This window comes from Ranitomeya imitator, chromosome 10 (assembly GCF_032444005.1).
Source record: "Ranitomeya imitator isolate aRanImi1 chromosome 10, aRanImi1.pri, whole genome shotgun sequence".
NCBI lineage: Eukaryota > Metazoa > Chordata > Amphibia > Anura > Dendrobatidae > Ranitomeya > Ranitomeya imitator.
The window spans coordinates 4376434-4400970 of NC_091291.1; the positions used below are offsets into that span (position 1 = coordinate 4376434).

Consider the following 24537-nt stretch of genomic DNA (forward strand, 5'->3'; position numbering starts at 1 on the left):
GGACGACCCTCGGAGCAGCTGACGGGGGTCAGTAATCCACAGACGCTGAACCCCCCACACCAGCGGTCACAGGAGGGGGACGCAACAACAAATGGTTCAATCACCATGGCGACAAGCACCGCTCCCAGTAAAAGCCCCCCAACCAGTCCCCTCCACACACACCACCAGTCCCAGTATTACCCCCCAGCCAGCCCCCCTCCACACACACCAATCCCAGTATTACCCCCCCCCCCCCAGACCAGTCCCCTCCACACACACCAGTCCCAGTATTACCCCCCCGACCAGCCCCCTCCACACACACACCAGTCCCAGTATTACCCCCCGACCAGCCCCCTCCACACACACCAGTCCCAGTATTACCCCCCGACCAGTCCCCTCCACACACACCAGTCCCAGTATTACCCTCCCAGACCAGTCCCCTCCACACACACCAGTCCCAGTATTACCCCCCCAGAACCAGTCCCCCTCCACACACACCAGTGCCAGTATTACCCCCCCAGATCAGTCCCCTCCACACACACCAGTCCCAGTATACCCCCCGACCAGCCCCCTCCACACACACCAGTCCCAGTATTACCCCCCGACCAGTCCCCCTCCACCACACACACCAGTGCCAGTATTACCCTCCCAGACCAGTCCCCTCCACACACACCAGTCCCAGTATTACCCCCCCCCAGACCAGTCCCCTCCACACACACCAGTGCCAGTATTAACCCCCCAGACCAGCCCCCTCCACACACACCAGTCCCAGTATTACCCCCCAGACAGTCCCCCTCCACACACACCAGTGCCAGTATTACCCCCCCAGATCAGTCCCCTCCACACACACCAGTCCCAGTATTACCCCCCGACCAGCCCCCTCCACACACACCAGTCCCAGTATTACCCCCCGACCAGTCCCCTCCACACACACCAGTGCCAGTATTACCCTCCCAGACCAGTCCCCTCCACACACACCAGTCCCAGTATTACCCCCCCCCAGACCAGTCCCCTCCACACACACCAGTCCCAGTATTACCCCCCGACCAGCCCCCTCCACACACACCAGTCCCAGTATTACCCCCCAGACCAGTCCCCTCCACACACACCAGTCCCAGTATTACCCCCCCAGACCAGTCCCCTCCACACACACCAGTCCCAGTATTACCCCCCCAGACCAGTCCCCTCCACACACACCAGTCCCAGTATTACCCCCCCAGACCAGTCCCTTCCACACACACACCAGTCCCAGTATTACCCCCCGACCAGTCCCCTCCACACACACACCAGTCCCAGTATTACCCCCCGACCAGCCCCCTCCACACACACCAGTCCCAGTATTACCCCCCCAGACCAGTCCCTTCCACACACACCAGTCCCAGTATTACCCCCCGACCAGTCCCCTCCACACACACCAGTCCCAGTATTACCCCCCCAGACCAGTCCCTTCCACACACACACCAGTCCCAGTATTACCCCCCGACCAGCCCCCTCCACACACACCAGTCCCAGTATTACCCCCCCAGACCAGTCCCTTCCACACACACCAGTCCCAGTATTACCCCCCGACCAGTCCCTTCCACACACACCAGTCCCAGTATTACCCCCCCAGACCAGTCCCCTCCACACACACCAGTCCCAGTATTACCCCCCCAGACCAGTCCCCTCCACACACACCAGTCCCAGTATTACCCCCCGACCAGTCCCCCTCATCTGTCCCAGTAATTTTCCCCTACACACTGGTACGAGTAATACATATATACCCCCGCCAGTGCATTGTGGGTGGTTTTCGCCGCTCTCACCCGTCTCCGCCGCCATATCGGTACCGGCCGCCGTCGCTGTCCGCGGGGCATGCCGGGAGTTGTTTTCCCTCCGCTCCGGTCACAGCCGACAACAACTCCACCGAGACCGAACCGTTACCCCGGACACAGGAGGACAGCGCTGCAGGCGGGGCGTGGTCTGTAACAGCCAATCACGACGCTTCTCACACCTGAAGACATGAAAGCTGCAGCATGATTGGCCGCACAGGTCCAGCGTAGCTAAGGGGCTTCAGCCGGTACCGGGGTCCTGTGAGGCGGCGGAGAAGCCGGGTCCGGTCCCTGCGGAGTCTCCTCGGTCACCGCCCGTTGTAGCCGGTTTGCATTTGCTCCTTGTTCTCTGGATGTTTTGCGCCACTTCAGCTTTCTGTTCTTCTGGTCGCAGACGCCTCAGGCTCTGTGCACACTCACACCATTCATAGAAAACGCTGAAAGGACGGACGCGGCCGACGTCTGCGGTTATGTGCACACGTAGATGGAACCGTTGCGGATTTTTCCGGACTGACTTGGGTAAATTCGCAGGTAAACGCTGCGGAATCCGCACACAGAACTGACATGCTGCGGAATAAACGCGGTATTTCCCCCATGTGCACTGCAGATTGTGTTTACCTCAGGTTTACATGGTGCTGTACAACGCATGGGAAACTGCTGCAGATCCGCAACGTGAGCACCGAATGTACAGAGGCGTGTAATGTGGCCTGGAGCTCGCCTAATGCCCCCCACCACGCTTACCCCTCACTGCGCCCACCTAAACCCCCACCCCCTCACTGCGCTCGCCCAACGCCCGCTTGCCCCGACCCCTAACCAAGCTCAGCCAACACCCCCACCACACTCACCCAACGACCCCCTCACTGCCCCCCGACCGCACTCACCCAACGACCCTCACCACACTCGCCCCCCGACCGCACTCACCCAACGACCCCCTCACTGCCCCCCAACCGCACTCACCCAACGACCCTCACCACCTCACTGCGTTCACCCAACGCCCCCCCACCACGCTCGCCCCCCGACCGCACTCACCCAACGACCCTCACCACGCTCGCCCCCCGACCGCACTCACCCAACGACCCCCTCACTGCCCCCCGACCGCACTCACCCAACGACCCTCACCACCTCACTGCGTTCACCCAACGCCCCCCCACCACGCTCGCCCCCCGACCGCACTCACCCAACGACCCCCTCACTGCCCCCCAACCGCACTCACCCAACGCCCCCCCACCACGCTCGCCCCCCGACCGCACTCACCCAACGACCCCCTCACTGCCCCCCAACCGCACTCACCCAACGACCCTCACCGCGCTCGGCCCCCGACCGCACTCACCCAACGCCCCCCACCCCTCACCACACTCGCCCAACGCCCCCCCCACCACCTCACTGCGTTCACCCAACGCCCCCCCCACCACGCTCGCCCCCCGACCGCACTCACCCAACGACCCCCTCACTGCCCCCCGACCGCACTCACCCAACGACCCTCACCACGCTCGCCCCCCGACCGCACTCACCCAACGACCCCCTCACTGCCCCCCAACCGCACTCACCCAACGACCCTCACCACCTCACTGCGTTCACCCAACGCCCCCCCACCACGCTCGCCCCCCGACCGCACTCACCCAACGACCCCCTCACTGCCCCCCAACCGCACTCACCCAACGCCCCCCCACCACGCTCGCCCCCCGACCGCACTCACCCAACGACCCCCTCACTGCCCCCCAACCGCACTCACCCAACGACCCTCACCGCGCTCGGCCCCCGACCGCACTCACCCAACGCCCCCCACCCCTCACCACACTCGCCCAACGCCCCCCCCCACCACCTCACTGCGTTCACCCAACGCCCCCCCACCACGCTCGCCCCCCGACCGCACTCACCCAACGACCCCCTCACTGCCCCCCAACCGCACTCACCCAACGACCCTCACCGCGCTCGGCCCCCCGACCGCACTCACCCAACGCCCCCCACCCCTCACCACACTCGCCCAACGCCCCCCCACCACCTCACTGCGTTCACCCAACGCCCCCCCACCACGCTCGCCCCCCGACCGCACTCATCCAACGACCCCCTCACTGCCCCCCAACCGCACTCACCCAACGACCCTCACCGCGCTCGGCCCCCCGACCGCACTCACCCAACGCCCCCCACCCCTCACCACACTCGCCCAACGCCCCCCCCCCCACCACCTCACTGCGTTCACCCAACGCCCCCCCACCACGCTCACCCCTCACCATGCTCGGCCCAAAGTGGTTACAGACAAGAATAAAAAGCAGGCCGCCCCCCCATACCAACCCCTCCTCTGAGCACAGACCACCCATCCCCCTTGCCCGGGCACAGACCCATCCTCCCTCACCTACTCCACCCCTGGGCACAAGCCACCCACTCCTTGCCAACCCTACTTCTCCCCCAGGCACAGGACGCCCCTCCCCCGCCATCCATGTCCCATCCCCATGGGCGCAGGCTGCCACCATCATAATCACCCCCACACTTCAGGCTGCAGCCAGTCACCCCCACCACCCTGTGGGGAAAGTACCATCATGTGCTGCACCCCGCGTCTACAGAAATACCGCCTGACAGTGCTGGAGCGTGAAGCTCCTGGGCTCCAACAGCGCCCCCCCCCTATCCCAGGTCTTCCTTAGTTATCGCCTTTTCATATTGGGTAAAGGGACCTTTTGAGCCCCCCAAGTTCCAGGGCCCAGGTTACACCCCTGACAGATCACACACCGTCACCAGCTGATGGCGCCGTTCATTATGCCCCGACCCCATCACCTGCTGCAGCTCCTGCCCTATACAAAGGGCTCTGGTTTCTTCAGGCCGGAACCGTCTCCTGCTGAATGACGCGGGCGGCACAGTGACGACACCAGAGACAATAACGGGACGACAGCCAAGGACGAACCTGCACCTGCCTCATTGTTCACCTGCGTCTGCTTCATGAGGACACGATGACATCCAGGGAACGGCGAGGAGGGCGGGAGACCCCGGTATACCAGCACCACTGCTATTACTGGGGAAACACACCGAACATGGCACATAGGGAGAACCATATACATCTCCACCGTAAAGAGGACATATCACAGTGAGGAAAACCGCAAACTATACCCTCATACAAGAAAATACAACCGCTACAATACTGCTCCTATAAACAATACAACCGCTACAATACTGCTCTTATGTACAATACAACTGCTACAATACTGTCCCTATGTACAAGAATATTACTACTATAATACTGCCCCTATGTACAAGAATATAACTACTATAATACTGCTCCTATGTACAAGAATATAACTACTATAATACTGCCCCTATGTACAAGAATATAACTACTATATTACTGCTCCTATGAACAAGAATATAACTGCTATAATACTGCTCCTATGTACAAGAATATAACTACTATAATACTGCTCCTATGTACAAGAATATAACTACTATAATACTGCCCCTATGTACAAGAATATAACTACTATAATACTGCTCCTATGTACAAGAATATAACTACTATAATACTGCCCCTATGTACAAGAATATAACTACTATAATACTGCTCCTATGTACAAGAATATAACTACTATAATACTGCCCCTATGTACAAGAATATAACTACCATAATACTGCTCCTATGTACAATAATATAACTACCATAATACTGCTCCTATGTACAAGAATATAACTACCATAATACTGCCCCTATGTACAAGAATATAACTACTATAATACTGCTCCTATGTACAAGAATATAACTACTATAATACTGCCCCTATGTACAAGAATATAACTACTATAATACTGCCTCTATGTACAAGAATATAACTACTATAATACTGCTCCTTTGTACAAGAATATAACTACCATAATACTGCTCCTATGTACAATAATATAACTACTATAATACTGCCCCTATGTACAAGAATATAACTACTATAATACTGCTCCTTTGTACAAGAATATAACTACCATAATACTGCTCCTATGTACAATAATATAACTACTATAATACTGCCCCTATGTACAAGAATATAACTACTATAATACTGCTCCTTTGTACAAGAATATAACTACCATAATACTGCTCCTATGTACAATAATATAACTACTATAATACTGCCCCTATGTACAGGAATATAACTACTATAATACTGCCCCTATGTACAGGAATATAACTACCATAATACTGCTCCTATGTACAATAATATAACTACTATAATACTGCCCCTATGTACAAGAATATAACTACTATAATACTGCCCCTATGTACAAGAATATAACTGCTATAATACTGCTCCTATGTACAAGAATATAACTACTATAATACTGCTCCTATGTACAAGAATATAATTACTATAATACTGCCCCCTATGTATAGGAATATAACATAATACCGCCCTCATACACACTAGTACATTAGTGCCGTGACCTCGCAGATTTATCAGGGCAGTGACCGCTCTATTTCCTATAACCTCGGTGTCGTTTCCTCTTTTTCATTCCTGGATTTCTCAGTCACATTTTACTTACAACAAAGCAGAAATTCCCAGTGAGATCAGAGCCAGACAGTGCGGTACTATTCACCAGGCTGCCGTATCTAATCCCTTCATGTACTGTCCGCCGCGCTGCCGTATCTAATCCCATCCCGTGCGGTATTGTTCGCCAGGCTGCCATATGGAATCCCATGAAGAGATACTGTCTGCTGTGTATCTAAGCTCATTGAGTGAGATACCGGTGTATCTCAGCTTCTGGTATCCACTCTGATCACACACCAGAGCATAATAACCAGCAGGGGCCGAGGAGCAGCTGGAGAGGTCATACACTCCCGCAGCAGGTCAGGGATCAGGCAGATCCTCCAGATGATTGGTCTCCCTGGCGTTTGTTACCAGCTGACACTAGAATTACCTGTATATCGCTGGGGGTCTCCGTAGACCACTGAGAAGTGCAGAATTGGGCACATAGCGGAAAGCATGGACAACCGACTGTCATTGTGCTGCGCTCCTGTCTCCTGAGCCGCGCACTTCTAGGGGCTCAGGACCCGGACCCCATCTGCCTGCAGGCAACTTTAGCAAGTATGAGTCAAGCAGAGATTAGTTGCTCTTTACGGCCGGGACGATGATGGCGGAGACACAGGTTGTGCAGCCAAAGATGGCGGACCGCCACTGCTCCATCGCCGGATAGTGCAAGACAGAGTGGCGACATCACAACGAGCTGTCGGATGAGTGACGGCCACCGGCGCTGGAACAGCGAGGCAGAGATCAGACATAATTCTGTCTTTTTATGGTTTCTTGAAGTTGCGCCTCCCTGGTACTGCAGCTCCAATAATGTGAGACCCCCACAGTCTGTATAGGATGGAGCCCCCTGACCCTACACTGGCCAGTACTGTACAGACTGCTCCATGTGCTGCATTATGGAGGCCTCGGCGGCCCGTGGAGGACAAGGACCCTTCACCGCAGCAGGTACAGCTGTCTGAGTGCCGCTCCTCCACTACAAGAGGCCCTGAGAGACGTGAAGTGTGTGAGAACAGGCAGCGACATCCGGGAGCAGACACATGCGCCACCCCGTGCCCTGGAGCTCAGCCCCAGGACCCCGCATGTACTGTGCTCTGCAGCAAACTGGAATGGTGTCCACATTATATGTCGCCAACAACTCCTGATGAGACGAGGCGGCTCTGTAACGGTCGGTGCATGGGCACGAGCCAGAACCCACCTCTGGTACCGGGAAGAGGACGGGCCGACACTTTCTGCTCCCGAGTGCACAGATTTTTGTTTTGATCAAATCCCCTCCATAGGGTCGCAGATTTCGGCCTTTTCCCCCCTCAGTGTAGATTGTCAGCTCTCACGAGCAGGGGCTTCCAATTGTGCTTTAATTATTGTTTTGTTAACGTTGTTACTTATGACTTGTGTGTTGAAACTGTTAAGCTGTAAAGCGCTGCGGAATATGTTGGTGCTATATATTCTTTTTATTTTCTGCCATTTTCATTGTCTTTACAAAGGGGGTGATGACTCTGAGCGCTGGTAATTAAGCAAAGCTGCCTACAGATACAGCTCCATGTAAAGTTCAAGAAAATGTTTTTTTTTTTTGTTTTTTTTTGCTCAATCTCAGGAACTGTACGAGGGGTTAAAAAGCAAACCCACATCAGATGGAGGAGCAGAAGCTGGAAGCCCCTGATCTCGGTGACAAGAGGGTCCCTGGGAGACCCGGTGGTCCCAGGCCTTTACCTGCCCGGCAATGTCAGCACTTTACAGCAGCAGCTGAGGTGGATTCCGCTCCAGATCTTACGTCTGTACCTGCGGGTCATGGTGAGATCACGGTGGATTACCCAGCTGATCAGATCCCGGAGCCGTCTGGGTCCAATCCGCTCCCTCAGTCAGCAATAAGAGACCTGCGGCTGCCAGCAATGTAATGAGGACATCGCTACAGTCAGCGTTGGTATCAATGTGCGGCGGTGGCGTTACATACAATGGCAGAAGCCTCCTCTCCTCCTTCCACATTTCCTCTAAACACCGCACACATCCAGAGACTGCAACCTTTAATAATTAGATGAATTTACAATTTAGTCATTACCTTCCAAAAAGCATAAAACTCATTAAGAAGCAGCAAAATTGGCAGACGACGTCTCAGCAGCGGAGATCAGGCAAGACGCCGGCTGAGAGCGCTGCACCAGGAGGATTAGGATGTGCTTGAGTACACTGATGGTGGCAGCGCTGCACCAGAAGGGTTAGGATGTGCGCTGATGGCGTCAGCGCTGCACCAGGAGGATTAGGATGTGCGCTGATGGCGGCAGCGCTGCACCAGGAGGGTTAGGATATACGCGGGTCACACTGATGGCGGCAGCACTGCCGTGTCAGGCGCTGACCGCCTTCTCCTTGTACGTGGCCATCATTTTCTTAATTTCAGCAATAGCTTTCCCAGGGTTCAGGCCCTAAAAAACAGAGAACAGGTCACAGATGACGGGTATTATACGTAAAGTGCATCCAGAACAGCAGATCCAGGACAAGTCCCAACTCAGACGCATCATACGACGCCCTGAAAACCAAGGCAATGTAGAGCCGCGGCCACCGCTCCGATATTCGCAGAGCCGCGGCCACCGCTCAGATATTCGCAGAGCCGCGGCCACCGCTCAGATACTCGCAGAGCTGCGGCCACCGCTCAGATACTCGCAGAGCTGCGGCCACCGCTCAGAGCTGCGGCCACCGCTCAGATATTCGTAGAGCTGCAGCCACCGCTCAGATACTCGCAGAGCTGCGGCCACCGCTCAGATATTCGCAGAGCTGCGGCCACCGCTCAGATACTCGCAGAGCTGCGGCCACCGCTCAGATATTCGTAGAGCTGCGGCCACCGCTCAGATATTCGTAGAGCTGCGGCCACCGCTCAGATATTCGTAGAGCCGCGGCCACCGCTCAGATATTCGTAGAGCCGCAGCCACCGCTCCGATATTCGCAGAGCTGCGGCCACCGCTCAGATATTCGTAGAGCCGCGGCCACCGCTCAGATATTCGTAGAGCTGCGGCCACCGCTCAGATATTCGCAGAGCTGCGGCCACCGCTCAGATATTCGTAGAGCTGCGGCCACCGCTCAGATATTCGTAGAGCTGCGGCCACCGCTCAGGTATTCGTAGAGCTGCGGCCACCGCTCAGATATTCGTAGAGCCGCGGCCACCGCTCAGATATTCGTAGAGCTGCGGCCACCGCTCAGATATTCGTAGAGCCGCGGCCACCGCTCAGGTATTCGTAGAGCCGCGGCCACCGCTCCGATATTCGCAGAGCTGCGGCCACCGCTCAGATATTCGTAGAGCCGCGGCCACCGCTCAGATATTCGTAGAGCTGCGGCCACCGCTCAGATATTCGCAGAGCTGCGGCCACCGCTCAGATATTCGTAGAGCCGCGGCCACCGCTCCGATATTCGCAGAGCTGCGGCCACCGCTCAGATATTCGTAGAGCCGCGGCCACCGCTCAGATACTCGCAGAGCTGCGGCCACCGCTCAGATATTTCTCGGCCTCAATGCAGTGTTCTTTCATCACCCGAATTGTCAGGACACCCCATAAGCATCAGATAATGTGCTGAACCAACCAAAATCAGCAGCTCTAGCCAATTTTAAGATGCACGGTCATCTTAAAGGGGTTGTCCCCTTAATTAAAAAAGAATAAAAAGATTAAAACATTTTTTACCCCTGAAGTCCGGCATCTTTGAAACTTCCCTCCACAAACTGCGCTTTAGTTACCCTTCCCCAGGTCCAGCACTGTCTGCACCAATCTCTGTTCGGCTGCAGCCCTAACATCAAGTTGACAGCACTGCAGCCAATCACTGACTCTTCCGATCTAGTCCTCACAATACGCGGAGTGATTGGCTAAACCATCGTCACCCCTAAGTCTGGGACAGCACTGAGCGGGAAGGGTACGTAAAAAGCTCAAGGTTTTAAGGAGACAACCCCTTTAAGGCCTAGGACTGCTGCAGTCACCGACAGCGATCTCCACGTAGCAGACACCTCGGCTTATTACCTTGGGACACGTCCTGGTGCAGTTCATGATGGTGTGGCAGCGGTACAGCGAGAACGGATCCTGCAGTTTGGATAATCGTTCCTCTGTGTATTCATCTCTGGAGTCGATCATCCACCGATAAGCCTGAAAGCCAGAACAGGGTGACAATCACACGGGCCCCAGAGGGGCGTCCGTCACGGGCCCCAGAGGGGCGTAAGTCACGGGTGCACGGTGTGAACGCGCCGCCCTACAGAACAGACCTGATCCCAGCACAGACGTCTGAGGTCTCTCCAAGATATTCCCCAAGACTCAGGAGCTGTCCCACTCCCACATGTCACCCAGACATTACCTGCATGAGGACGGCAGGACCCAGATACTTGTCTCCATTCCACCAGTAACTGGGACAACTGGTGCTACAGCAAGCGCAGAGGATACACTCATAGAGGCCGTCCTATGGGAGAGGAGAACACGGGTCACTCACTGCAAGAACGGCAGAAGTAATGGACGCGCACAGCAGAATAGTGAGCGCAGCTCTGGAGTATTCAGGTACAGACTGACGCTCGGATACGACTCACCAGCTTGTCTCGGTCCTCGATGGACTGATAATATTGCTCCTTGCCCTGTTTAGACTCGTCCTTCTTCTTCAGATAGGGCTCTATGGATTTATACTGAGCGTAGAAGTTACTCAGATCCTTAAATAATAAAAATGTTAAAGTCACTGATCAAGTGGAGAAAAGCTTCAGGATTAAGGCGAGACGGTGACAGCGGTCATCATGGCGTTATAGATGTGAACTGGGTCTTATGGCGTCACCTACACAGCTGCGATAAGCAACTCGCAAAGAAAAAAACTTGGTCCAACTTTTTGCAGCAGTTTGGGAGTCGGAATAAGACCATATTCACATCTATAGGGACGCGATGGGGCAGCGGCACCGAGAGAACTGCAGCCAAAGTCGTCATGTCGGCCTCAGCTAAGCCACAGAGACCCCACTGATCCAGAGAAGAAGCGGGGTTCAGACCCACCCGATGCCGGAAGACACCAGGCCCCCCATGTGCAGTTACTGCCTATTAATATAGTGACAGCAGGGCGCCTCCTCCTGGACACAGAAGGTACTACACTAACTGCCACCACTCCATATAATATAAATGGACCCAGGCCAGCGTCAGAGAAGCAGCAGCAGCACTTACAGGCACCAGATCCTTCACAACATACATGTGGGGAAGGGGATAGATTTTGGAAACTTTACTCAGGTTAGTGTCAATCTTTACAGTGCAGGCGAGGGTATTTCCACCATTAATATTCATGGCACAGGAGCCACAGATACCTGGGGAAGAAGAAGGAGAAAAGTCAGAGGAGAGTCAGACAGCACAAGCCACACCACGTGGAGAGGACAGCACTCACCCTCCCTGCACGACCGGCGGAACGTCAACGTGGCGTCCATCTCATTCTTAATCTTAATGAGCGCATCGAGAACCATGGGGCCACAACTGAGGGAAGGAAAACAAGGCACGGACTGGTCACAGATCAAAGCCATCGTCCTCCCATCACCAAATTACAGATAGAATTCATCTATATAACACATGACGTTACATCCTGTATTATACCCCAGAGCTGCGCTCACTATTCTGCTGGTGCAATCACTGTGTACATACATTACTGATCCTGAGTTACATCCTGTATTATACCCCAGAGCTGCCCTCACTATTCTGCTGGTGCAGTCACTGTGTACATACATTACATTACTGATTCTGAGTTACCTCCTGTATTATACCCCAGAGCTGCACTCACTATTCTGCTGGTGCAGTCACTGTGTACATACATTACATTACTGATCCTGAGTTACCTCCTGTATTATACCCCAGAGCTGCACTCACTATTCTGCTGGTGCAGTCACTGTGTACATACATTACATTACTGATTCTGAGTTACCTCCTGTATTATACCCCAGAGCTGCACTCACTATTCTGCTGGTGCAGTCACTGTGTACATACATTACTGATCCTGAGTTACCTCTTGTATTATACCCCAGAGCTGCACTCACTATTCTGCTGGTGCAGTCACTGTGTACATACATTACATTACTGATCCTGAGTTACCTCCTGTATTATACCCCAGAGCTGCACTCACTATTCTGCTGGTGCAGTCACTGTGTACATACATTACATTACTGATTCTGAGTTACCTCCTGTATTATACCCCAGAGCTGCACTCACTATTCTGCTGGTGCAGTCACTGTGTACATACATTACATTACTGATTCTGAGTTACCTCCTGTATTATACCCCAGAGCTGTACTCACTATTCTGCTGGTGCAGTCACTGTGTACATACATTACATTACTAATTCTGAGTTACCTCCTGTATTATACCCCAGAGCTGCACTCACTATTCTGCTGGTGCAGTCACTGTGTACATACATTACATTACTGATTCTGAGTTACCTCCTGTATTATACCCCAGAGCTGCACTCACTATTCTGCTGGTGCAGTCACTGTGTACATACATGACATTACTGATTCTGAGTTACCTCCTGTATTATACCCCAGAGCTGCACTCACTATTCTGCTGGTGCAGTCACTGTGTACATACATTACTGATCCTGAGTTACCTCCTGTATTATACTCCAGAGCTGCACTCTCTATTCTGCTGGTGCAGTCACTGTGTACATACATTACTGATCCTGAGTTACATCCTGTATTATACTCCAGAGCTGCACTCACTATTCTGCTGGTGCAGTCACTGTGTACATACATTACTGATCCTGAGTTACATCCTGTATTATACCCCAGAGCTGCACTCACTATTCTGCTGGTGCAGTCACTGTGTACATACATTACATTACTGATCCTGAGTTACCTCCTGTATTATACTCCAGAGCTGCATTCACTATTCTGCTGGTGCAGTCACTGTGTACATACATTACATTACTGATCCTGAGTTACATCCTGTACTATACTCCAGAGCTGCACTCACTATTCTGCTGGTGCAGTCACTGTGTACATACATTACATTTCTGATCCTGAGTTACCTCCTGTATTATACCCCAGAGCTGCACTCACTATTCTGCTGGTGCAGTCACTGTGTACATACATTACATTAAAGATCCTGAGTTACATCCTGTATTATACTCCAGAGCTGCACTCACTATTCTGCTGGTGCAGTCACTGTGTACATACATTACATTACTGATCCTGAGTTACCTCCTGTATTATACTCCAGAGCTGCACTCACTATTCTGCTGGAGCAGTCACTGTGTACATACATTACATTACTGATCCTGAGTTACATCCTGTATTATACCCCAGAGCTGCACTCACTATTCTGCTGGTGCAGTCACTGTGTACATACATTACTGATCCTGAGTTACCTCCTGTATTATACCCCAGAGCTGCACTCACTATTCTGCTGGTGCAATCACTGTGTACATACATTACATTACTGATCCTGAGTTACCTCCTGTATTATACCCCAGAGCTGCACTCACTATTCTGCTGGTGCAGTCACTGTGTACATACATTACTGATCCTGAGTTACATCCTGTATTATACCCCAGAGCTGCACTCACTATTCTGCTGGTGCAGTCACTGTGTACATACATTACATTACTGATCCTGAGTTACATCCTGTATTATACTCCAGAGCTGAACTCACTATTCTGCTGGTGCAGTCACTGTGTACATACATTACATTACTGATCCTGAGTTACCTCCTGTATTATACTCCAGAGCTGCACTCACTATTCTGCTGGTGCAGTCACTGTGTACATACATTACTGATCCTGAGTTACCTCCTGTATTATACTCCAGAGCTGCACTCACTATTCTGCTGGTGCAGTCACTGTGTACATACATTACTGATCCTGAGTTACATCCTGTATTATACCCCAGAGCTGCACTCACTATTCTGCTGGTGCAGTCACTGTGTACATACATTACATTACTGATCCTGAGTTACATCCTGTATTATACCCCAGAGCTGCACTCACTATTCTGCTGGTGCAGTCACTGTGTACATACATTACATTACTGATCCTGAGTTATATCCTGTATTATACTCCAGAGCTGCACTCACTATTCTGCTGGTGCAGTCACTGTGTACATACATTACATTACTGATCCTGATTACATCCTATATTATACTCCAGAGCTGCACTCACTATTCTGCTGGTGCAGTCACTGTGTACATACATTACATTACTGATCCTGAGTTACCTCCTGTATTATACCCCAGAGCTGCACTCACTATTCTGCTGGTGCAGTCACTGTGTACATACATTACATTACTGATCCTGAGTTACATCCTGTATTATACCCCAGAGCTGCACTCACTATTCTGCTCTTCACTCCTGCAGTAATTATCGGCGCAGTGGTCGTTCCTGGTTCACAGCTCTCAGGCCGTCGCAGCACTCACGTGTTCAGGTCGATCTCGTACGTCTGCATGCGCGGTTTATCCCCAGGCTTGTCAGGGTCCCATCTGTAGATTGCAAATTTCTTTATGCGGGCTGCGGCTTCGGTGGCGGGGGCTGCAGCGGTCTGAGCTCCTCGTGAGATCTGCAGATACCAGGAGAGAGAAGGCTCAGCACAACACGTACACAGGACGACCCCCCAATACACAGGACGACCCCCCAATACACAGGGGGACTGTCACCCCGATATGTAAACCAGGACCACAGAAAGTCACCCATTGATCGTAATCAATACACAGGACGCTTTTCTTTTTGTTTTTTTTCTATTATGGGCCTGATATACCCCAAAGATCTAAGGTGGTCCAGATCCCGAGACCCCCAGGATGCCGCACACACACAAACTCCTGTATCGCTGACCAGCCCTGGAGATAAGTGACCGGACCTATGAGCGGAGGAGAAGGCAGACGACGTGGTCAGGGGCTGGGAGTGTGGAGGGTCCGGGTGCTGGGATTTCTGTATTTTTAAGGGTAGAAGTCGGGAATAAAGACTGGGTGACCACAGAGACCAAGAACCCATCAATTCCTCCAACCACACAGGATCAAACATCTGTGCCTCCCGGCATTACTCTGGCTCCATCCTTGTCCGGTCCCTGATCCCTGCGCACACGGAGCCTCAGTCAAATCATCGGACCGGGGAATAAAAGCCGAAAATCTACAATCACAAGATCCCATGAGATCATCTGCTGCGCTCAGGGCCCAGAACAAAGGCCCACAGAGAACGGCACAAAGAGGCTTTTATCACAAAACTCCGGAATGGGGGCACGGCCATAAACACAACCGAGACCCCAGGAATAATAGAGCGCAGGCATCCTCAGGGGTCAGCCTCATCCCAAATACATGAGACCCCAGGAATAATAGAGCGCAGGCATCCTCAGGGGTCAGCCTCATCCCAAATACATGAGACCCCAGGAATAATAGACCACAGGCATCCTCAAGGGTCAGCCTCATCCCTAAACACAACTGAGACCCCAGGAATAATAGACCGCAGGCATCCTCAGGGGTCAGCCTCACCCCTAAACACAACTGAGACCCCAGGAATAATAGTCCACAGGCATCCTCAGGGGTCAGCCTCATCCCAAATACATGAGACCCCAGGAATAATAGAGCGCAGGCATCCTCAGGGGTCAGCCTCATCCCAAATACATGAGACCCCAGGAATAATAGACCACAGGCATCCTCAGGGGTCAGCCTCATCCCAAATACAACTGAGACCCCAGGAATAATAGACCGCAGGCATCCTCAGGGGTCAGCCTCACCCCTAAACACAACTGAGACCCCAGGAATAATAGTCCACAGGCATCCTCAGGGGTCAGCCTCATCCCAAATACATGAGACCCCAGGAATAATAGAGCGCAGGCATCCTCAGGGGTCAGCCTCATCCCAAATACATGAGACCCCAGGAATAATAGACCACAGGCATCCTCAGGGGTCAGCCTCATCCCAAATACATGAAACCCCAGGAATAATAGACCACAGGCATCCTCACGGGTCAGCCTCATCCCAAATACATGAGACCCCAGGAATAATAGCCCACAGGCATCATCAGGGGTCAGCCTCATCCCAAATACATGAGACCCCAGGAATAATAGACCACAGGCATCCTCAGGGGTCAGCCTCACCCCAAATACATGAGACCCCAGGAATAATAGAGCGCAGGCATCCTCAGGGGTCAGCCTCATCCCAAATACAACTGAGACCCCAGGAATAATAGAGCGCAGGCATCCTCAAGGGTCAGCCTCATCCCAAATACATGAGACCCCAGGAATAATAGTCCACAGGCATCCTCAGGGGTCAGCCTCATCCCAAATACATGAGACCCCAGGAATAATAGACCACATGCATCCTCAGGGGTCAGCCTCATCCCAAATACAACTGAGACCCCAGGAATAATAGAGCGCAGGCATCCTCAAGGGTCAGCCTCATCCCAAATACATGAGACCCCAGGAATAATAGTCCACAGGCATCCTCAGGGGTCAGCCTCATCCCAAATACATGAGACCCCAGGAATAATAGACCACATGCATCCTCAAGGGTCAGCCTCATCCCAAATACAACTGAGACCCCAGGAATAATAGAGCGCAGGCATCCACAAGGGTCAGCCTCATCCCAAATACAACTGAGACCCCAGGAATAATAGACCACAGGCATCCTCAGGGGTCAGCCTCATCCCAAATACAACTGAGACCCCAGGAATAATAGTCCACAGGCATCCTCAGGGGTCAGCCTCATCCCAAATACAACTGAGACCCCAGGAATAATAGTCCACAGGCATCCTCAGGGGTCAGCCTCATCCCAAATACAACTGAGACCCCAGGAATAATAGTCCACAGGCATCCTCAAGGGTCAGCCTCATCCCAAATACATGAGACCCCAGGAATAATAGAGCGCAGGCATCCTCAAGGGTCAGCCTCATCCCAAATACAACTGAGACCCCAGGAATAATAGACCACAGGCATCCTCAAGGGTCAGCCTCATCCCAAATACATGAGACCCCAGGAATAATAGAGCGCAGGCATCCTCAGGGGTCAGCCTCATCCCAAATACAACTGAGACCCCAGGAATAATAGAGCGCAGGCATCCTCAAGGGTCAGCCTCATCCCAAATACATGAGACCCCAGGAATAATAGTCCACAGGCATCCTCAGGGGTCAGCCTCATCCCAAATACATGAGACCCCAGGAATAATAGACCACATGCATCCTCAGGGGTCAGCCTCATCCCAAATACAACTGAGACCCCAGGAATAATAGACCACAGGCATCCTCAGGGGTCAGCCTCATCCCAAATACATGAGACCCCAGGAATAATAGAGCGCAGGCATCCTCAAGGGTCAGCATCATCCCAAATACATGAGACCCCAGGAATAATAGAGCGCAGGCATCCACAAGGCATCCTCAGGGGTCAGCCTCATCCCAAATACAACTGAGACCCCAGGAATAATAGTCCACAGGCATCCTCAGGGGTCAGCCTCATCCCAAATACATGAGACCCCAGGAATAATAGTCCACAGGCATCCTCAGGGGTCAGCCTCATCCCAAATACATGAGACCCCAGGAATAATAGACCACATGCATCCTCAGGGGTCAGCCTCATCCCAAATACATGATACCCCAGGAATAATAGAGCGCAGGCATCCACAAGGGTCAGCCTCATCCCAAATACATGAGACCCCAGGAATAATAGACCGCAGGCATCCTCAGGGGTCAGCCTCATCCCAAATACATGAAACCCCAGGAATAATAGACCGCAGGCATCCTCAGGGGTCAGCCTCATCCCAAATACAACTGAGACCCCAGGAATAATAGAGCGCAGGCATCCTCAGGGGTCAGCCTCATCCCAAATACATGAGACCCCAGGAATAATAGAGCGCAGGCATCCACAAGGGTCAGCCTCATCCCAAATACATGAGACCCCAGGAATAATAGACCGCAGGCATCCTCAGGGGTCAGCCTCATCCCAAATACAACTGAGACCCCAGGAATAATAAAGCGCAGGCATCCTCAGGGGTCAGCCTCATCCCAAATACATGAGACCCCAGGAATAATAGAGCGCAGGCATCTTCAGGGGTCAGCCTCATCCCAAATACATGAGACCCCAGGAATAGTAGACCGCAGGCATCCTCAGGGGTCAGCCTCATCCCAAATACATGAGACCCCAGGAATAATAGACCGCAGGCATCCTCAGGGGTCAGCCTCATCCCAAATACATGAGACCCCAGGAATAATAGACCGCAGGCATCCTCAGGGGTCAGCCTCATCCCAAATACATGAGACCCCAGAAATAATAGACCGCAGGCATCCTCAGGGGTCAGCCTCATCCCAAATACATGAGACCCCAGGAATAATAGACCGCAGGCATCCTCAGGGGTCAGCCTCATCCCAAATACAACTGAGACCCCAGGAATAATAAAGCGCAGGCATCCTCAGGGGTCAGCCTCATCCCAAATACATGAGACCCCAGGAATAATAGAGCGCAGGCATCTTCAGGGGTCAGCCTCATCCCAAATACATGAGACCCCAGGAATAATAGACCGCAGGCATCCTCAGGGGTCAGCCTCATCCCAAATACATGAGACCCCAGGAATAATAGACCGCAGGGATCCTCAGGGGTCAGCCTCATCCCAAATACATGAGACCCCAGGAATAATAGACCGCAGGCATCCTCAGGGGTCAGCCTCATCCCAAATACATGAGACCCCAGAAATAATAGACCGCAGGCATCCTCAGGGGTCAGCCTCATCCCAAATACATGAGACCCCAGGAATAATAGACCGCAGGCATCCTCAGGGGTCAGCCTCATCCCAAATACATGAGACCCCAGGAATAATAGCCCACAGGCATCCTCAGGGGTCAGCCTCGCCTCACAAGTTATTACAATAGTGCTGCCACGGGTCACAAGCCGCACACAAGGCTTCATTGTCAGCTGTACACAACTTGTCGGCAATATGGCGGCGTTATTCTATCTGAAATCAAAATTATAGCTGTAAAAGAACCACGTGGCAACAAGTCACCGAGAAGCTGCACAAATACAGAAGTGTCAGCATTAATCACAACTATTCCTGGGAAAGCTGGAGAACAATAGGCAGCCTGGCTTCAGTATGGGTCACCCTCTTCCAGGCCGCGTGTGCCCGTGACGGCAGCGAGATGGTGATGTGCCCACTGTGTGCGCGGCTGTACGTTCCTGGAATCAGGTGGAGGCTCTGGATGTGGCGGACCCCCACGTTCCACGAGACGGGCCGCATGACCCAGGGAGCATTCACTAACAGACTGCGGGACGTGTAGTGTAATGAGGAGTGCGGAATCATTCAGGCCTCAGTGTTGAGGAGCCACCAGACTTACATCCAAAAGCCGCACTCCCACCCCTGACCTGGTCCTGCTCACACAGCTGAGGGTTTGTTTTAATGTACCAGGGGTAAGGTGCTCGTGTGTTTTGGTTCGTCCTGAGCAGCCTTGATGATGGCAGATATAACAGAGACAAGCGGTGGCGCATCGTGACCCGAAAACAAAACTCTGTTTGGAATCTCTCTCCTGTTTGCAGTTTGTTACAATGTGTCAGTAGAGGCGGCCGGGATCAAATCGGCCTCATTTAAGGTACCGTCACATTTAGCGACGCTGCAGCGTCGCTGTTTGGTCGCTGGAGAGCTGTCACACAGACAGCTCTCCAGCGACCAACGATGCCGAAGTCCCCGGTAACCAGGGTAAACATTGGGTTACTAAGCGCAGGGACGCACTTAGTAACCCGATGTTTACCCTGGTTACCATTGTAAATGTAAAAAAAAAATGAACACTACATACTTACATTCCGGTGTCTGGTCATGTCCCTCGCCTTCAGCTTCCCGCACTGACTGAGCGCGCCGTAAAGTACAGCGGTGACATCACCGCTGTGCTTTGCTTTACAGCCGGCGCTGACAGTCAGTGCGGGAAGCTGAAGGCGAGGGACATGACCAGACACCGGAATGTAAGTATGTAGTGTTCTTTTTTTTTTTTTACATTTACAATGGTAACCAGGGTAAACATCGGGTTACTAAGCGCGGCCCTGCGCTTAGTAACCCAATGTTTACCCTGGTTACCAGTGAAGACATCGCTGGATCAGCGTCACACACGCCGATTCAGCGATGTCAGCGGGAGATCCAGCGACGAAATAAAGTTCTGGACTTTCCTCAGCGACCAACGATCTCCCAGCAGGGGCCTGATCGTTGGTCGCTGTCACACATAATGATTTTGTTAACGATATCGTTGCTACGTCACAAAAAGCAACGATATCGTTATGTGTGACGGTACCTTTACAGTCCCGGACATGACGCAGCCAACACAACGGGCCGAGTACAGTGGATGTGTCCGGCCCCCCCCAGAGGGTCCACCATGTTATCTGAGAATTCACAATCAATTCTGCAAATATGGCGGACCCTCCTGGCAGGAGCGTGCACCCCACATGTGAACAAGGGGGCTCGGGGGCAGAAGATCCCTCCTGGCAGGAGCGTGCACTCTATACGTAGATGGCGGTCTCTCCCCCCCTCACACACGCGTTACGTTACGGCGGTGTCTCCCCCTCACACGCGTTACGTTACGGCGGTCTCTCCCCCCCCCTCACACGCGTTACGTTACGGCGGTCTCTCCCCCCCCTCACACGCGTTACGTTACGGCGGTCTCTCCCCCCCCTCACACGCGTTACGTTACGGCGGTCTCTCCCGCCCCTCACACGCGTTACGTTACGGCGGTCTCTCCCCCCCCTCACACGCGTTGCGTTACGTTACGGCGGTCTCTCCCCCCCCTCACACGCGTTACGTTACGGCGGTCTCTCCCCCCCCTCACACGCGTTACGTTACGTTACGGCGGTCTCTCCCCCCCCTCACACGCGTTACGTTACATTACGGCGGTCTCTCCCCCCCCTCACACGCGTTACGTTACATTACGGCGGTCTCTCCCCCCCCTCACACGCGTTACGTTACATTACGGCGGTCTCTCCCCCCCCTCACACGCGTTACGTTACATTACGGCGGTCTCTCCCCCCCCTCACACGCGTTACGTTACATTACGGCGGTCTCTCCCCCCCCTCACACGCGTTACGTTACATTACGGCGGTCTCTCCCCCCCCTCACACGCGTTACGTTACATTACGGCGGTCTCTCCCCCACCTCACACGCGTTACGTTACATTACGGCGGTCTCTCCCCCCCCTCACACGCGTTACGTTACATTACGGCGGTCTCTCCCCCCCCTCACACGCGTTACGTTACATTACGGCGGTCTCTCCCCCCCCCTCACACGCGTTACGTTACATTACGGCGGTCTCTCCCCCCCCTCACACGCGTTACGTTACATTACGGCGGTCTCTCCCCCCCCTCACACGCGTTACGTTACATTACGGCGGTCTCTCCCCCCCCCTCACACGCGTTACGTTACATTACGGCGGTCTCTCCCCCCCCCTCACACGCGTTACGTTACATTACGGCGGTCTCTCCCCCCCCCTCACACGCGTTACGTTACATTACGGCGGTCTCTCCCCCCCCTCACACGCGTTACGTTACATTACGGCGGTCTCTCCCCCCCCTCACACGCGTTACGTTACATTACGGCGGTCTCTCCCCCCCCCTCACACGCGTTACGTTACATTACGGCGGTCTCTCCCCCCCCTCACACGCGTTACGTTACATTACGGCGGTCTCCCCCCCCCCCTCACACGCGTTACGTTACATTACGGCGGTCTCTCCCCCCCCTCACACGCGTTACGTTACATTACGGCGGTCTCTCCCCCCCCTCACACGCGTTACGTTACATTACGGCGGTCTCTCCCCCCCCTCACACGCGTTACGTTACATTACGGCGGTCTCTCCCCCCCCTCACACGCGTTACGTTACATTACGGCGGTCTCTCCCCCCCCTCACACGCGTTACGTTACATTACGGCGGTCTCTCCCCCCCCTCACACGCGTTACGTTACATTACGGCGGTCTCTCCCCCCCCTCACACGCGTTACGTTACATTACGGCGGTCTCTTCCCCCCCCTCACACGCGTTACGTTACATTACGGCGGTCTCTCCCCCCCCCTCACACGCGTTACGTTACATTACGGCGGTCTCTCCCCCCCCTCACACGCGTTACGTTACATTACGGCGGTCTCTCCCCCCCCTCACACGCGTTACGTTACATTACGGCGGTCTCTCCCCCCCCTCACACGCGTTACGTTACATTACGGCGGTCTCTCCCCCCCCTCACACGCGTTACGTTACATTACGGCGGTCTCTCCCCCCCCTCACACGCGTTACGTTACATTACGGCGGTCTCTCCCCCCCCTCACACGCGTTACGTTACATTACGGCGGTCTCTCCCCCCCCTCACACGCGTTACGTTACATTACGGCGGTCTCTCCCCCCCCTCACACGCGTTACGTTACATTACGGCGGTCTCTCCCCCCCCTCACGCGCGTTACATTACGGCGGTCTCTCCCCCCCCTCACGCGCGTTACATTACGGCGGTCTCTCCCCCCCTCACACGCGTTACATTACGGCGGTCTCTCCCCCCCTCACACGCGTTACATTACGGCGGTCTCTCCCTCGCTCTGACCTGTGCGACCCCCGCCGTCCTCAGCACTGACCCGCTACGTCTCAAGGAGAACACGACCGCCGCCATCTTTCCTTCTGATATTTCTCACACCTCCCAACTCCCATCACACCGAGCGGTGCGGCCAGAAAACCATAGAGGCGGAAACAAAGTCCTGTGTGAGAGGCTGAGGGTGCAGATAGAGCGTCCATCCTCTCTCCCGTCATCCCCGGCGCTGGAAGCCGCTCTGTCTCACAATCTAGTCTCCATGGTGATGGATAACCTCTGCGGTTGTTGTGGTGAAGGGCGGGCTCTGTTCTGTGATTCGTCAGATGCTTGTGGAGTGGCAGCGGTGACAGCCAATGGTAAGCGCAGCTGGAGTATAACCGTGTGGGCGCCAAGTCAGTCAGTCAGTCAGTCAGTCAGTCAGTCAGTCAGTCAGTCAGTCAGTCAGTCAGTCAGTCAGTCAGTGGACGACACTGAATAGAAGTCTGTGGAGCATTATCTGCGTCACTTTTTCAGTCACAATATTTTTTTCGGCTCTTTTGTGTGACAATGTCTGACTTTCAGCCGCTTTTCTGCACGGTGCCGGACACAGACGACGGTCACAGCACGAATAATGGCGGCACTGCACACTGTCATACTGTGACTTGTTCTTCACTTTCCTCCAACCACACACAGGTAAATGTGGAGCACATGGATGACTGGTGGAGCCCCCCACAGCGAGGCGGCGAGCACTAAGCTGCGTCTGAATGAGGCCTTAAAGGAATTGTCCAGGAAAGCGCTGGTTCCACATAAACCTGCCAGACGTCGCCGTCCCTGGTGGTCTATGTGAGAATATGCCGGACGCCGCCGTCCCTGGTGGTCTATGTGAGAATATGCCAGACGCCGCCGTCCCTGGTGGTCTATGTGAGAATATGCCAGACGCCGCCGTCCCTGGTGGTCTATGTGATAATATGCCAGACGCCGCCATCCCTGGTGGTCTATGTGAGAATATGCCAGACGCCGCCGTCCCTGGTGGTCTATGTGGGAATATGCCGGACGCCGCCATCCCTGGTGGTCTATGTGAGAATATGCCGGACGCCGCCGTCCCTGGTGGTCTATGTGGGAATATGCCGGACGCCGCCGTCCCTGGTGGTCTATGTGGGAATATGCCAGATGCCGCCGTCCCTGGTGGCCTATGTGAGAATATGCCGGACGCCGCCATCCCTGGTGGTCTATGTGAGAATATGCCAGACGCCGCCGTCCCTGGTGGTCTATGTGAGAATATGCCAGACGCCGCCGTCCCTGGTGGCCTATGTGAGAATATGCCAGACGCCGCCATCCCTGGTGGCCTATGTGAGAATATGCCAGACGCTGCCTTCCCTGATGGTCTATGTGAGAATATGCCAGACGCCGCCATCCCTGGTGGCCTATGTGAGAATATGCCAGACGCTGCCTTCCCTGGTGGTCTATGTGAGAATATGCCAGACGCCGCCATCCCTGGTGGTCTATGTGAGAATATGCCAGACGCTGCCTTCCCTGGTGGTCTATGTGAGAATATGCCAGACGCCGCCTTCCCTGGTGGTCTATGTGAGAATATGCCAGACGCCGCCATCCCTGGTGGCCTATGTGAGAATATGCCAGACGCCGCCGTCCCTGGTGGCCTATGTGAGAATATGCCAGACGCCGCCGTCCCTGGTGGTCTATGTGAGAATATGCCGGACGCCGCCGTCCCTGGTGGTCTATGTGAGAATATGCCAGACGCCGCCGTCCCTGGTGGTCTATGTGAGAATATGCCAGACGCCGC

General features: G+C 53.8%; 2 protein-coding genes across 6 annotated transcripts in view; both read right to left on the reverse strand.

The window, feature by feature from the left end:
• The window catches only part of ATP13A2 (ATPase cation transporting 13A2), a 41713-nt gene extending 37099 nt beyond the window's left edge, over positions 1–4614 (reverse strand). For 2 of the 5 annotated variants that reach the window (XM_069741920.1, XM_069741917.1), the window contains exon 1: positions 4557–4614. Coding sequence is in view for 2 of the 5 variants with exons in the window: in XM_069741912.1 (XP_069598013.1) it covers positions 1743–1797 (55 nt within the window). In the remaining 3 variants the exon portion in view is untranslated. Of the gene's footprint in view, positions 1–1742; positions 1920–4556 lie in introns of those variants that run through there. The other 3 variants (XM_069741913.1, XM_069741919.1, XM_069741912.1) reach the window with 3 other exon arrangements.
• A 3673-nt stretch (positions 4615–8287) lies between these two features.
• Positions 8288–23037, reverse strand: SDHB (succinate dehydrogenase complex iron sulfur subunit B). Its single transcript, XM_069742551.1, has 8 exons — positions 22773–23037; positions 14659–14798; positions 11651–11736; positions 11437–11573; positions 10827–10943; positions 10601–10702; positions 10273–10395; positions 8288–8697 (listed from the first exon to the last, which is right to left on the reverse strand). The coding sequence occupies exons 1-8, from the start codon at positions 22836–22838 to the stop codon at positions 8620–8622; spliced, it is 849 nt and encodes a 282-aa protein (XP_069598652.1). The 5' UTR covers positions 22839–23037; the 3' UTR covers positions 8288–8619.
• Positions 23038–24537: the final 1500 nt, after the last annotated feature.